Consider the following 16,535-nt stretch of genomic DNA (forward strand, 5'->3'; position numbering starts at 1 on the left):
TGTAATCTTTCTCATCAGTTTCTCAGTTGTGGAACTTGAGGCAAAGTAGAAGGTTAACGGGCTCTTTGGGTAGCATTGTGATGATGAGAGTTGGGAGAGTAGGTGTCCAGTTTCCCCCAATTCTAAGGAAATACTGGGCTTCACGAGGCCTGGATTCTAATTACTATCATATAGTCATAGAATTTTAGAGCTGAAGAGGACCAAACTTCAATAAGACATCTGAGGCCCAGAGAAGTTAAATTATTTGTCCACAGTCACACAGTTGGAAGTGTCAGAGCTGACACTATAATTTAGGCCTACTAAGTTAATAGTACGGTGTCCTATTCATTTTCTGTTCTTGGGCAAATTACCCAATTTGAGCCTTAATTTCCTTTTCTCTAAAATGAAGACATTTGATTAGATTGTCACTAAAGTCCTTTCTGATTACCCTCTTTATCCCCTCCCAGATCACTGCCTTATCATGGCAGAGGGGCTTGCATAGTTCAGTGAAACTATGAGCTATGCTGTGCAAGGTCACTCAAGATGGACAGGTCATAGTGGAGAGTTCTGACAAAAGGTGATTCATTGGAGAAGGAAATGACAAACCACTACAATATCTTTGCCAAGAAAATTCCATGAACAGCATTAAAATGATAAAAGATATTACACTGGAAGAAGAAACCCCTCACCCCCATGTCAGAAGGTGTCTGGTGTGTCTGACTGAGCAAGAGCAGAGGGCAACAACAAGTAGCTCCAGTACTAATGAAACAACTGGGTCAAAGCCGAAAGGAAGCTCAGCTGCGGATGTGTCTGGTGACGAAAGGAAAGCTCAGTGCTGTAAAGATCAATGTTGCATCTTGGGTGTCAGTGAACTTAAATGTATGGGAATGTGATCATTACACATACTACTGTAGGCAAGAATCGCTTAGAAGAAATGGAGTAGCCCTCATAGTCCATAAAAGGGTGAGGAGAGCAGTAGTAGGGCATAATCTCAATAATGACTGAATGATATCTGTTTGAATTCAAGGCAAACCGTTCAACATCACAGTAACAACAAGTCTATGCTCCAACCACAGATGATGAAGAGGCCAAAGCTGATCAGTTCTGTGAAGACCTGCAACATCTTGTAGGAATAACACCAAAAAAAAAGGTCACATTCACCATAGGAGATTGAAATGCCAAAGTAGGGAATCAAAAGATAATTGTAATAACAGGCAAGTTTGACCTTGGAGTACCAGGACAGAGGCTAATAGAGTTTTGTCACGATAACTCACTGGTCGTAACAAACACTATTTTTCACAACCCAAAAGGTGACACTGCACATAGACATCACAGTATGGTCAATATTAAAATCAGATACTTTGTGACCAAAGGTGGAGAAGCTCTATATAGTCAGTTAAAAGAAGACTTGGAGCCGATTGTGGCTCAGATCATGAGCTTATTATACAAAATACAGACTTAAATTGAAGAAAGTAGGGAAAACCATCAGACTGCATAGGTAAAACCTAAATAACATCCTTTATGAATAGGAAGGAGAAGTGATGAACAGATAGAAAGGATGGGATCTGGCATAAAGTGTCTGGAGAGCTATGGACAGGAGGCAGCCAGAAAAAACATTCCAAAGAAAAAGAAGAGCAAGAGTGCAAAATGGCGGTGTTGTGAGGCTTTCCAGATAGCCGAGGAAAGAAGGAAAGCGAAAGGGAAAGAGATGTCCAACTGATGGCATAATTCCAGAAAATAGCAAGGAGAGATAAGGTTTTTTTAACTAAGCAGTGCAAGGAAATCAAAGGAAACAATAGAATGGGAAAGACGAGATCTCTTCAAGAAAATTAGCCTTCAAGGGAACATTTCATGCAAAAATGGGCATGATTGAAGACAAAAATAATATGGATTTAACAGAAGCAAAAGAGATTAAGAAGAGGTGGCAAGAATACACAAAAGAACTATACCAGAAAGATCTGAACACCACCAGTGACCGTGATAGTGTGGTTACTGATCTAGAGCCAGACATCCTGGAGAGAGAGGTCAAGTAGGTCTTTGGAAGCATTGTTAACAGTAAGTCTAGAGGAGGTAATGAAATTCCAGCTGAGCTATTTAAAACCCTAACCAATGATGCTGTTAAAGTACTGTCCTCAATAATTTGGAAAACACAACAGTGACCACTGAATTGCAAGAGATCAATTTACATCCCAATCCTAAAGAAAGGCAATGCCAAGGAATGTTCAAATAACCAAACAATTGCACCCATGTCACATGCCAGCAAAGTTATGCTTAAGAGTCTGCAAGCTAGGCTTCAGCATTATGTGAACCAAGAATTACCAGAAAAGCAAGTTGGTTTGTGAAGAGACAGAAGAACTAGAGACCAAATTGCAAACTTTTGCTGGATTATGGAGAAAGCAAGGGAGTTCCAGAAAAACATCTACTTCTGCTTTATTGACTACACGAAAGCCTTTGACTGTGTGGATCACAACAAAATGTGGCAAGTCCTCAAAGAGATGGGAGGACCAGATCATCTTATTTGTCTCCTGAGGAGCTTGTGTGCAGGCCAAGAAGCAACACTTGTAACCGAACATGGTAAAAACTGATTGGTTTAAGATTGGAAAAGGAGTACGACAGGGCTGTATATTGTCACTTTATTTGTTTAACTTATGTGCAGAGTACATCATATGAAATACCAGTCCGGATGAATCAAAGGCTCAAATTAAGATTGCCAGGAGAAATATCAATAATCTCAGATATGCAAATGATACCACTCTGATCGCAGAGAGTAAAGAAGAATTGAAAAACCTCTTGATGAGTATGAAAGAGGAGAGTATGAAAGTTGACTTGAAGCTTAACATCAAAAAACCTAAAGATCTTGGCAACGGATCCAATCACTTCCTGGCAAATAGAGGGAGAAGAAATGGAAGCAGTATCAGATTTTATATTCTTGGGCTCAGAGATCACTACAGATAGTGAATGCAGCCATGAGATTAAAAGATGCTTGCTTCTTGAGAGGAAAGCTATGAGGTATCTGGACAGCATACTAAAAAGCTGAGACATCACCTTGCCAACAAAGGTACAGTCAAAGATATGGTTTTTCCAGTAGCAACATGTGGCTGTGAGAGTTGGACTATAAGGAATAGACTGCAGAATTGATGCTTTTGAAGACATTTGAGAGTCCCTTGTATAGCAAGGACATCAAATCAGTCAATACTTAAAGAAATAAATTCAGGCTATTCACTGGAAGGCCAAATACTGAAGTTGCAGCTTAAATACTTTGGCTATATAATGAGAATATAGGACTCCTTGGAAAAGACCCTGATGCTGGGAAGGATTAAAGGCAAAAGGAAAAGGGGATTGCTGAGGATAAAATAGATAGATTGTGTCATGGAAACAACAAATATGAACTTGGAAAGATTTTGAGAGATAGTGGAAGATAGAAAAGCCTGGTATGCTGTGGCCCATGGGATCATGAGGAGTCAGACATGACCAAACAACAACAGCAAAGTCTTTTCCAGCTCTAAAATAATTTGATTTTACGTATAAGTTTTTCAGACTGGTTGATGTTTACCCTACAGGCTCACTTTTACCTTCTAAGAAACTAAGAGAGGTAAATTAAAAAAAAAAATTCACTCATGAGCATTAAAGAACTACTTTCAAATGTAGCTCACTTAGGTTACTGATAACCATTTTAGGAACTGCCTTCTTGCCTGACATCCTTAGTTCTTTTCTTCTTAATGAATAAAAATCTTTGATAGAACTTAGGTTCAAGCTAAGGTGGGGAGGCCCTTGGGTGACCAAGGTAAATGTGGTGATATTACCAATATGTACCAGTTGGCAGTCTGAGTCATGCTATTCCAAGACAATGGTATTTGATGTCTTGGGTGTGTATACAGTAGTAGCTGGTCTCATGAACTAATAGTATCATGTTTCTGGGGCATGCAGGAGGTCTTCAGAGAACAGCAAATGTGTCCTGGCATTGACAGATTAGACCATTTTGTGTTCAGTGGTATCAGCTAAGGTTAAACCTAAACAAATAGGAGCAACTGGAAGGATTTGAAGGGAGTGAAATGTTCACATTCTTAAGTCTGTACTCGCTGAGGAAGGATGAGGCGTGGAGTTCACAATCCCCTGGGGAAGGAAACAGTTATTTCTCTGCTGTTTTGTTTTGCACATTTAGGTTGAAGCATTCCAGAAGTTGCAGGTTGTGTATCATGGCCTCCAACTTTTCCCTGTCTTTCCTTGCCAAAGGAAGGGAGGGTCAATCTAAATAACACTTTGGCCTTTATGGAAATGTATCAGATGTTCCAGGAGTCAGTCTTGCTAGTTAGTCCTAGCAAGAACTCCTGTGCTCTCTCGCGCTCTCTCTCTCTCTCTCTCTCTCTCTCTCTCTCTCTCTCTCTCTCTCTCTCTCTCTCTCTCTCTCTCTCTCTCTCTCTCTCTCTCTCCCCCTCTATCCCCCTCCCTCTTGCCCTCTTTTTTCTTCTCCCTCTCCCTTTTTCTTTCCCCCTTTCCCTCCCCTGTTTCCACACTCCAGTAGCATTCCCTCTCTTTTCTCTTTCTGACACTCTCACTTTCACTCTCCCTCTCCCGTGTTCAAATACTTTCTCTCACTTGTGTTTTCTCTGTAGGATATTGTTAACACCTCTTCGGGCCTTATATAGCAAGGTCTGATTGTTAATGTTCACAGAAATAAAACAACAAGGAAAGCTGCCAGATTGCATAAATCAGGCCAGTGTTTGGAATTTCATAAATGCAGTGACTTTGGGTACAAATTGAGCATTGAGAACAATACAGAACTGTTCTTCTCCCTCTGTTTTTCTCTTTTCCTTGCTCTTTCTGCCTTTAAGTCTCCATCCTGTTCCCCTACCCTCCTCTTACTTGGAAACTTGTGACTTCATTGTCTTTTGCTGAGTTTAATTTTTTATTTTTCTTTCTTCATCTACTCTAGACCACGGAAGGAGCAGGGGCATCCGGAGCCAGGACTCTGTAGAGGGACTAGACGGGCAGGTCCCAGAGCAGTTCTCAGGTCTTCTGCACGGCTCTTCTCCAGTGTGTGAAGTCAGTGAGGACCCTTTCCAGCTTCTTTCCTCTGTCAGCCAGGGTGGCTCTGAAGGGTCATCCAGGCAGAGCACAAGTCAAGAAGCTGCTATGCAACTGGAGGATGCTGCTTTGCACACTCCTGGATCTACCCGGCCCAGCCTTCCTGACCAAAATAAGAAACTGGGTTATTCAACTGGCCTGCCTACCAACCACAGCCAATCGGACCCTGAAACTTTGATGCATGAAATATCTCAGCACCCTGGTGGTGCCGAGGAAGCAGGAGACTGGAGTGGGACCAGGAGCTGGGCCCCTCCCACTAGCAGACCAAAAGCTGAACTTAAACTGAGCCGCAGTTTGTCCAAGTCAGACTCTGATCTCCTGACCTACTCACCAACAGAAGATACCACAATGGGGAGTAGGAGCGAGTCCTTATCCAACTGCAGCATTGGGAAGAAGCGGCTGGAAAAGTCTCCGTCCTTTGCCTCAGAGTGGGATGAGGTAAGGCTGAACTCAAATCATAATGTATTTGGCTCTAGGATACTTGGTTTTTGTACTAAGTCTGTGAGGTATCTCAGTGCATTGACTTCTGGGATAGGCAGGGAGTGGTTCTGCTTTGTGGTTCTGCTGAAAGATAAACCCTCTTCATTCCCTGAGTAAGCCCCCAAGCCCCATTCTGTATTCTCCCCTCCCTCCAGCATTTTGGAGTTTCACTACATATCGGTGCAGATCTAATCCATTAATAGTTAACTGTTAGGACTACAGGCTTCATTGGCAAAGGCTGAAGGAGGCACATACAACTCACAGAAATGACATGCTATTTCAAAATATTTGGATCCCTTCATCTCTGTTGCAGTAATGAGTGTCTCACTCCCTGGGAATTTGAGAAGCATTAGTATATGTTCTCTGAGTCCTGGGGAGAGAGAGGAAAGACCTAGAATCTTAGAGCAGCTGTGTCCTATTGCTGGACCATATGTCAGATTGGGGGATGGGGGTGGGGGGAGTTTAGGGGAAGCATACTGACATAGTGGATGTATAAGAAGGCTGTTTCATCCCTCACCTGCCACATGAATGTATTTGCCCTATTCTCATGAAAGAATAAACCCTTCCTCTAGGACATGAGTTCTGCCCATTCCACATTCTCAGAGTTTGTGAGGCAAGGACTATGTGGTTAAGAGGAGATAGGAGTTTTAAAGGAGGAGAAAGAATTTAGAGATTGTGACACAGGATATTCGGATCTAATGACTTTCTAACAGAAATGTTGCAAAATTGTTGACAACTTGTACATGAATGTTTTCTAGTGGCCTGTGACAGGTTTCAAGAGAAAAAAAAATGTATTTACCAAAGGCTGTTAAACACTCGGGGAATGTTAAAGAGCTGTTTCTTATGGTGAGGAAACTGCCTTTGAAATGCCTCCTGGGCCTGCCTCCCAGTAGCATTTCTAAGAGATGAATTTAGCTCTCTGATCAAAGAGGAACTGTACAGCTGACATGACCCGTTAAAGAGGCTAAGTGTAAGATCCAACCAAGTTAGAGAAGGTGGCAGTTATAGCCTCCAAACCAAAATCACTTCCTTTCTAGGTATAGGAAAAAGAATATGTTTAAATTGGGGGCTTAAAATCGTAAATTTTGAACTGGAAGGAACCTTGAATGTCATGTAGTCCAACTTCCTCTCCTTTTGTTTAAAAATTATATTACTGTCTTTTCTTTTTATATCACTTATATCTCCCTATTTTTCCTCCCACTTCAGAGTGCCATCTTTTTTTAACAAAAACGAGTAAAAAAGAAAAACAAGGGGAAAAAAAACCACAGTTCAATAAAACTTGCCAAGATATCAACCAAATGTAACATTATACATTGTGTTCCACAACTCTATTCCTCGCCTTTAGTCAAACACTTTGAAAAGGAAGATAGATTCTCCTATGTGGGGGCCAACCATGGTCATTATAACCTTGCAGCCTTCAGTTTAGATGGTTTTATTGTTGCTGTTCTTGTTTGACCCTGTCATTAGGTATGTTGTTTTCCTGGTTCAGCTTATTTTACTTTGTCTCCATTGGCACAAGTCTTCCCACTCTTCTTTGTGTTCATAACTTCTTACTGCACAGCAGTATTCCATTACATACATTCACCACAACTTGTTTTAGCTCTTCCCCCAATTAGTAAACGTCTACTTTGTTTCCAGTTCTTTACTAGTACAAAAAAATGCTGCTATAAATTTTGGTGTATGAGGCCTTTCTTTTTATCACTTAACCACTTGGACTATATACCTAGCAGTGAAATTGATTTCTGGGTTAAAGGGTGTAGACATTTTAGTCATTTCTTTGCATAATTCCAAATTACTTTCCAGATTGATTGGACCAATTTGTAGCTCCACCAATGGAGCATTATTATGTCTGTCTTTCTACAAACACTTTCAACAATGACCGCTCCCACCCTTGGTTATCTTTACCAATTTGCTGAGTGTGAAGTGAAAACTCGGAATTGTTTAGATTTATATTTCTTTTGTTAATGATTTGGATCAGTCTTTCATGTGGTATTTAATAGTTTTCAAGTCTTCTGTTGAGAACTGTATGTTTATCACCTCTGGTCACTTTTATGTACTGGCCAATGTCCTCATTCTACAGAGGAGGAAACAGAAGCTCAGAACAACCTGGGCCTTTTGTTCCATATGCAGTACTTTTTTCAGTTCCCTGCATTACCACTTAACACCTTTCACCTTTCCAGCTTTATTGTACCTTACTGTCCTTTCCATAGTCTCTAGTCCAACCAAACAAGCCTTTCTGGGCTATCCTTGACTCATGGCACTCTTCCATCTCCATGCCTTTGTACTGACTGGCATTCCCTCCTTTGTCTCTTAAAATCCCTCATTTCCGTCAACACTCAGCTCAATCACCAGCTTCTATATGAAGTCTCTTCTGAGCCAGGGCCTTCTCTTCCCTACCAAAATTACCTTGCATTTATTTTCGAATATACTTGAATACATGTTGTCTGCCTGGATAAATTGTAAGCTCCTTCAGGGTAAACAAGTCATTCAGGACTTGTTTTTTGGTTTTGTCTTTGTACAAAAGTATAGCGCCTAGGCTATATAGTACAGGCATACCTCGTTTTGTTGCACTTTGCTTTGTTGCATTTCACAAATATTGTGTTTTTTACAAATTGAAGGTTTGTGGAAATCTTGCAGCAAGCACGTCTGTTGGCACCATTTTTCCAACAGCTTGTGCTCCCATCATGTCTCTGTGTCACATTTTGGTAATTCTTGTAATATTTCAAACTTTTTCATTATTATTATAATATCTGTTATGGTGATCTTTGATATTACTATTGTAATTATTTTGGGGCACCACAAACTGCACCCATATAAGACAGTGAACTTAATTGAGAATGTTGTGCGTATTCTGACTGCTCCTCAGATTGGCTGTTCTCCTGTCTCTCTCCCTGTCCTTGGGCCTCCCTATTCCCTGAGTCACAACAATGTTGAAATTAGGCCAATTAATAACCACATGATGGCCTCTAAGTGTTCAAGTGAAAGGAAGAGTCAATCAGTGCAGCAAACTTCATTGTTGTCTTATTTTTAAAAATTGCCACAGTCACTTGAGTATCCACCACCCTGATTAATAAGCAACCATTAACATCAAGGCAAGACCCTCCATCAGCAAGATGATGGTTGGCATTTTTAAACTTTCAGGTATTTTTAAATTAAGACATGTACATTTTTTTAGACATACTCTTGCACACTTAATAGACTACAGTGTAGTTTAAACACAACTTTTATTTGCACACTAGGAAACTAAATAAAATTGTGTGAATTGCTTTATTGCAATATTCACTTTATTGCTGTGGTCTAGAATCAAACTCAAAATATCTCCAAGGTATGCCTGTAAACACTTAATGAATGCTTATTAATTGATTTGATTCCTCCTTTCTAAGATATAGTTAGCCTAGGACAAAGCAATCTTATGCAAAAGAAATTTTTCATCACTGCATTGACTCCTACAATTATGGTTAGAAGAAAATTTTCTTCAAGAATTAGAGAATCTTTAAAATAATTTAGAAATCTTTTAAAGTGTGTGCTAGTACTTTCTAGAAAACACTGTCCTAACTTCCCTTCCTTGTTGTCCCCTCCATCCCATTCTCTTCAGTCATCATCCTAGGTTTCTCTCTCAGGGAATATGCCTAAGCCAGTCTAATAAATTACTACTTCTTTATAGTTACCTTTTTCTAAATGTTTTTTAACTTATTAATAGGTGGGATCAACATTGCTAGGAATAGGGGTTAAGTTCCTGAGGAAGAGGCTATTTAGTTAGTAGCCTGTAAGGTTGACTCTGCTATTGCAGTTGGTCTGTGAACCTTACTATTGCCCCAAATGGTAGTACAAAATCCCAAAGCAGAAGCCCAAATTTTGGAGTAAATTTTAGCTACTAGATTAGAAATGACACTTTTTTGCTTTGTAATGGCTTTGCAAAAAATAGACTTACATGCTTATTTCTCCTCTGCAATTAGACAGTGGTAATAGGTCAGTGTTGGACATTATTTGAATATCATTTAATTTCAGCAGACATTTAAAACAACTTCTGGGTAAAGAATACTAGGCTCGGCTGTGGGGGATATATAAAGTTGAGATAAGACATGGTTCCTGCCTTTATTAAGCTTACAATTTACAATAGCAGTTTAATTGTGTTTGAGATTTAGTTTAACTTCTGACAGTTCTACAGTGTGGCTGGTCTTGAATTTTTATTAAAAACTAGCTATGTTATATCTATATATAGCCATGTGCACACACATAAATTTATACAGACAATGTGAGTCCCCTGGTCAGGGCTTTTATATATGATTCTCTCTCTTCCCCCCCCCCCCCCAAATTATTTATTTTTAGCATTTATTTAAAGATTTTTTTTGAGTTCAAAATTCTCTCCCTGCCTTTAGCCCCTCCCCCACTCATTGAGAAGGCAAGCAATATGATATCAATTATAAATGTGAAATCATGCAAACTATTTCCATTTTAGCCACACTGCAAAAAAAAAGGAGCAAAACAGCAAAAATAAAATAAAAAAGTATGCTTCAGTCTTCACTCAGAGTTCATTAGTTCTCTCTCTAGAGGTGGATAGCATTTTTCATCATGGGTTCTTTGCAATTGTCTTAGATTGTTTTATTGATCAGAATTACTAAGTCTTTCCTAGCTGATTATCATGATAGTATTGCTGTTACTGTGTAGAGTGTTTTCCTGGTTCTGCTCACTTCACTTTGCATTGGTTCATACAAATATTACCCTGTTTTTCTGAAATCATGCCCTTCATCATTTCTTACAGCACAATAGTATTCTATTACATTCAGCCTTTCCCCAGTTGATGGGCATTTCCTCAGTTTCTAGCTCTTTGCTACCACAAAAAGAATGGCTATAAATATTTTTGTACATGAGAGTTCTTTTTTCTTTGATCTCTTTGAGATATAGATCTGATATTGCTGGGTCAAAGGGTATGCACAGTTTTAGAAATTTTTGAGCATAGTTCCAAATTGCTTTCCAGAGGATTGGACTAGTTTACAGCTCCACTGATCATGCATTAGTGTATTTATTTTCTCACATCACCTTCAGCATTCATCATTTTCTTTTTCTGTCATCTTATGGTGGGTGTGAGGTGATATCTGGGGTACCTTCCAAATTGGTCATTCATTGCTTCTATGATGAACAAATAGTGCCACCAGCCTACCCTAAAGAGGTAGGGCAAAAATCTACTGGTTTTTCTTTGCAAAAAATTAATAGTGTTTTCAGCACTATTTTGTGATTTATGGAAATCAGAGGTAAAGGGAAACTAGCTTTCCAGTGTGGGTTATTTTTTGTATATCTAAATAATAAGCCAAGTTCAAATATCCTGAGCCAAGTTGTGTGCCTGGTTGCTTTAAATGTCTAGTAGCACTATGCATAGCCACAGTCAATATCTTATTGTTTGATTTTCTCAAAGATTCTCTTTGATCTAAGATTATGTTTTGCTGGTCCATCTGTATGTCACTTCCTCCCAAAGGCATATTCAGTTCTCCAGGTGGTTAATGCAGCTCTCACTGAATTAAGCTTGGCTGAGCAACTTCTGACAGCAGGTCTGGTTAATGTAAACCTCTCTGAGATAAAATCCATTAATAAATGCAGAATCCAACTTGCCTTTTGTTATTTTTATGGTGAAAGAGAACAGTTACTTTGGGAAAGTCCCTCCTTAAACAGTCATAGGCCTAAGGTGGGACCTAGGCCTTTGAGTTTAAATTAGGATCCTAGTTGCTTTTCTGGACAGATTAAAATACCCTTGATAGTGTATATGCCCTTCAGAGGGGAAAACAAACATCAGAAACACAGCAGAATTCAAACTGGGAGAAATGTATGAATAAAAATGAAAATAATTCACATTTCTGTAGCATTTGGAGATTTACAAAGGCCTTTCTTCACAGCAGGTACGTGATAATATTATTGGCCCATTTTACAAATGAGGAAATTGAAGTCTAAGGATGGAATGATTTACCTTCGGTCAATTGACTTTTTGGAAGAGTCAAGACTCAGACTAAGTGTCCTTGTCTCTGAGTTTGGTGTTCTTGCAATTGTACCACATTACTTCTCTCATCATTTTCCTTATCTCTAAGTAGGTGTTCAGGGCTGTAGATTGGTAAATTAGATGTAAAGGCCTGGGGAAGGGCCAGATACCCACCTGTAATATGTTATATTTTATATTTTAATGGGGTGTTTTTTATTTTATTTTAATTTAATTTTAAAATTTTGGTACTAAAAATATTTTGGGAGGAATGCTCCCACCTCCTGACAGGTGTTGGACTAAATATGTAGGTTGAGATATACATTTGTGGATATGGCCATTTTGGAATTTCTTTTCTTTTTTTTTACTTATATTTGTCCCAAGGGCTTTGCTTTTATTTTTTTCCAGTGAGAGTAGAGAAAATAAATGCTTGTTGATTCTAAAATGTTAATTAAAGAAAATAAACGTTATGATGAGCAAGAAAAAATTATTTTCTAGTCAAAACGTGTCTAAAAGAGTATATGGGGGAAACATTTTTGTCACATCTTTCTATAGAGTAGAAGCTTAAAACCACACAGAATCAGCTTTCTAGTGAGCACAAATATTTGTTATTTAAAACTTGGCTATAGGTTAAAGTGATAAATGTGTTTTATAATATCCTTTAATAAATATTGAATAATTGGGAACTAGGCATGAAGCTGGGATATTCTGTGCATTTTGCATAGGCTAAGAATTATTTCCAGGCAAGGGGTTTGGAGACTTTATTGGGTACATTTGGAATGCAGGGGCACATTTAGAGATAATTAGTTGATCAGAAGTGAACTAGCAAAGCTTGACCCAGGAGAGAACACCATTTCCACCTGTTGCCCCAGACTGAAGTTATGAGAGTTATATAATCTGGAGAAAAGATTGGATCACTTCCTGAGCAGATTTAATAGCATTTTATACTTTATGATTAGGTATCCACAGAGAAGAATTACATGGGTATAAATCCAGAAGCTCTGGAAGTGAGTTTGAACAGATTCTACAATTAACAGCCACATGTAGTATTCTTTACAGTATGATGGAATGATCAGAGTTGTCTGTTGATGTTGAAACTTGCCTTTCTCATCTATACTACACCTCCCATCCTACATACCATGTGACATTCTTCTTCAATTTCAATTTAGTTTTGTGGTTCCCATGTCAGGGATGTGAGTTCAGATTGTATCCTGGCCTAAATATGAGTAACACCTTTTGTGGAGAGTAAAACACCTAAGAAATTGCCATTTGTTTAACGTGGTCTAATAGTAATAAGTGTTTTTCACATTTGTTAATAATAAGCTTACTCTGATTTTTATAGACCATGTTGAATAAATCAATTAATCCAATGTTGCATTCCTCCCAAAATATTTTTAGTACCAAAATTTTAAAATTAAATTAAAATAAAATAAAAAATACCCCATTAAAATTAAAGGTGAGGCATTTGTGCCATAGTGGAAAGTGGTTGATTGAGAACTAGAAATCTGGCTGTATCTCTGCCATTCTTAATTAAATTATATAATCCTAAACAAATCATTTCACTTCTTTGGAACTCAGTTACTTCACCAGTATAATAAATGGGTTGGATTAAAGGTACTAAAGTACTTTCTGTGATCCAATGGAACTAGACCTTGGAAGATACTCTGTTCTTTTCACAATAAGAAAAATCAAGTTTGTGATGCACCTCTGTTGTAAAGTTGAATTCGAGTTGTGAAACGGTACCTCCTGTGCCCTTCTACTTTTTTTATAATGTTATCTTTTATATAGAGATGTTATATCCATTTAGAGTTTGTCACATTGCTTTTCAGTTTTCTCAGCAGTTCTTATTGAGAAAAGAAATCTGCCTCTCATTTTTCTTCATGGGTTTATTTAGCATTCACCTGTGTATTTAATTGCTTCTGGGTCTTGATTATCAGTTCTATTAGAGTTCTATTCAACAAGCATTTATTGAGTACCTTCTAGGTATTAAGGACTGTTCTAGTACCAAGGATACAGTGACAAGAAGGAAATAGTCCCTATCCTGAAAGACCTTACACTCTACTTGGAGAAAATATGTCCTTCGTTAAGTATATATAAAATATGTACAGAATCAATAAAAAAAGTAATTATTTTGGGAGTGGCATTATCAACTGGGAGGATAAAGAAAGGCTGCTTGTAAGCAGTATTAACAGAGATCTGCTGTGAGGGAAACTAGAAATTCCATTAGGTAGAGGTAAAGGAGAGCATTCCAGGCCTGGGGAGCAGCCTGTATAAAGGAATGGAGGCAGAAGATGGAATATATTAATTATTCTATTTTGGCTAGACTCTATAGTGGATGATTATTCTTCCTTTTTTTTTTTTTTTTTTTTTAAAAACCAGTACAAAATTGTTTTGGTGATTACTGCTTTACGATACATTCAGACAGCTGCTAAAGTTCCTTCCTTCCAACTTTTTTTCAGTATTTCCCTTGAGATGCTGGGCCTTGTTCCTTTAGATGAATTTTATTATTTTCTCTAATTTTATAAGCAAAACTTTGGCATTAAGTTGGTAAATTAATTTAAATAATATAGTCATTTTTGTCATATTAATGTGGCATAATCATGGACAATTCATTTCTCTTTTATAATTTAGAGCTTTATTTTTGTAAGTTGTTTGTTATTGTATGTCTCAAATGTGTCTTCTTAGGTTCTAATATTTTATGTATTTTGCAAGCTATTTTAAATAGCATATCTATAATTTCCTCCTGGTTTTTGTTAATATTGTATAGAAATGCTGATAATTTTGTAGATTTATTTTGTATCTGGACATTTAAGTAATGAATCATTTAGATTAGAGTGTTTGCTGATTCTCTGAAGGTTTTTGTTTTTGCTTTTGTTTTTGTTTTTTTTGTGAGACAGTTGGGGTTGTGACTTGCCCAGAGTCACATAGCTAGTGAGTGTTATGTGTCAGGATTTGAACTCAGGTCCTCTTGACTCTAGGGCCAGTGGTCTATCCCCTGCACCACCTAGCTGCCCCTTGAAATTTTCTAAGTTATAATTTTTGTCTGCCAATAGGAATAAATGTTTATACATTTAATTTCACTCTGTCTTACAGTTCTAGATAGCGTTTTTAGAACTATCAATAGGCTGGCAATGGGGAATCCTTGCTTTGAGAGTCCTCAAAAAAAATTTTAATGCATAAAATAAGATACATAGGATTACAAGGGAAAACAATTCTTGAAATAAAATTTTAATATCTGTAAAACTTATAAAAATATTGTTAGAAACTCATAGATCCCTCTCCCTGAAGTAACCTGCTTCGAGTTCTGTAGATCCCAGGTTAAGGAACTCTGTTTTAGATACATGCTTTTGTTTTGGTAAAAGACAGGCCTTTCCACTCCTATCCTTTTTAGGTTTTTTATTTGTTGTTGTTGTTTGTATTTAATATAAATGAGTGCTGTTTTTGCCAAAGACATTTTCTGTTTCTCTTGATATAATCATATGGTTTGTGTTGTTTATAGTATTAATTATGCTAATTGTCTTATTAATGTTGAATCATCTTTACCTCGTGGTATAAATTTAACTTTTAAAACATTGTTATAGTCTTTGTCTTAAGATTTTATTTAAAACTTTTACATTAGGACTTGTGAGTGAAATTGAGCTATAATTGTTGTTCCTGACTTACCTCTCCCTGATTTGGTTGGCAGGACCATATTTGTCTTATAAAAGGAGTAGAGTACCCTTTTTTCTCAGTTATCAAGACTAATTTTTTTGTAGTTAGATATTTATATTTCCCTAACTATTGGACAAAATTCACCTGGACCCAGAGTATTTTTTATAGTTCATTTATGACTTGAGTATTTTACATTTTTATAGGAAATTATCCATTTCCTTTACATTTTCAGTTCTGCTAACATGTAATTATATATGATAGTTTTGGATTCTTTTTTTTTCATAGATATTCATCATGAATTCCCTATGTCATTTTAAAAATTAGGATAATTTGATGTTTTTCCCTCTTAAAATCATATAATGTATTGATTTTGATATTTTTAAACTAGTTTTTAATTTTGGTTATTATTTTTGTAATTTTTGTTTTCAATTTTTTTTCCTGATACTTTTCAAAATGTATTCTTTTGTTAAGTTTTAAGTTTATTAACTTGTTGATTTTTGTTTTCAATTTAAATAGTCATTATTAATCTTTACTTTTTGTATCTTTCTTGCTATATATTTTTATATAATTTTTCTTTTTAGGGATTATTTTAGCTGTCTCCCATAAATTTTTGTGTTTTCTTACCATTTTCATTGTCTTAGTTATTATTTGTTATTATTTTTTTTCTTTGACCTGTTCATTAACCCATTCACTTTTCAGCTTCCTATTATTTAGCCTCTAGTTAAGTCTGTATCTTTTGCTTATGTCTCCTGTACATAGAACCAAAATTAGGGTAAGACAAGCTTGGCTTTTCCCTGGGTTCCTAAATTCAGATAGGTATGACTCTCCTAATCAGACAGTTCACCTACTGGCATCAGATGTAAAAACAGACATATTACCAAAAGGATCGACCTTTTTTTCCCCAAACCTTTTGTTTAATGTGAGTGGGGTTTTGTCCTGCTTGACTTTAAGTATATCTCTTCTGAATATCTGTATGCCTAGGTAGAAGAATAGAAGTTGTGATGCCCAGAAGTTTGTAGGAGACAAAACTAAGTGCTAGGGACACAATGAAAGGTAAAAAAAAAAAAAAACACCCCCTAAACCAAAACCATTCCCTTATCTGAAGGAGCTCACAGCTAAATGTATAGAGACAGCACACAATTATTTACAGACAACATCTATACAGGGTAAAATGGAAAAAATCAACAGGGTTCAGAGGAAGGATAAATAGGATCATGTAGCTCCCAAATGATATATTTCCAGCAATCTCTACAGTTTCCTTTTTTATTTGGTTTTGGAACAGCTGGATAGCACAATGGATTCCAAGCACTGGGCTTGGAATTAGGAAGACATCTTCATGGGTTCAAATCTAGCCTCAGACACTTGCTAGCTATGT

General features: G+C 37.2%; 1 protein-coding gene across 8 annotated transcripts in view; it reads left to right on the plus strand.

Annotated features, from left to right (window-relative positions):
• Positions 1–16,535, plus strand: part of ANKS1A (ankyrin repeat and sterile alpha motif domain containing 1A) — a 227,921-nt gene that overhangs the window by 134,519 nt on the left and 76,867 nt on the right. For all 8 annotated transcript variants that reach the window (XM_027876318.1, XM_027876317.1, XM_027876321.1 and 5 more), the window contains one exon: positions 4,913–5,502. In XM_027876318.1, coding sequence (XP_027732119.1) covers positions 4,913–5,502 — 590 coding nt within the window. The remainder of the gene's footprint in view (positions 1–4,912; positions 5,503–16,535) is intronic.

The sequence above is a fragment of the Vombatus ursinus genome, unplaced genomic scaffold, assembly GCF_900497805.2.
Source record: "Vombatus ursinus unplaced genomic scaffold, bare-nosed wombat genome assembly UNPS02014811.1, whole genome shotgun sequence".
NCBI classification, from domain to species: Eukaryota; Metazoa; Chordata; class Mammalia; order Diprotodontia; family Vombatidae; genus Vombatus; species Vombatus ursinus.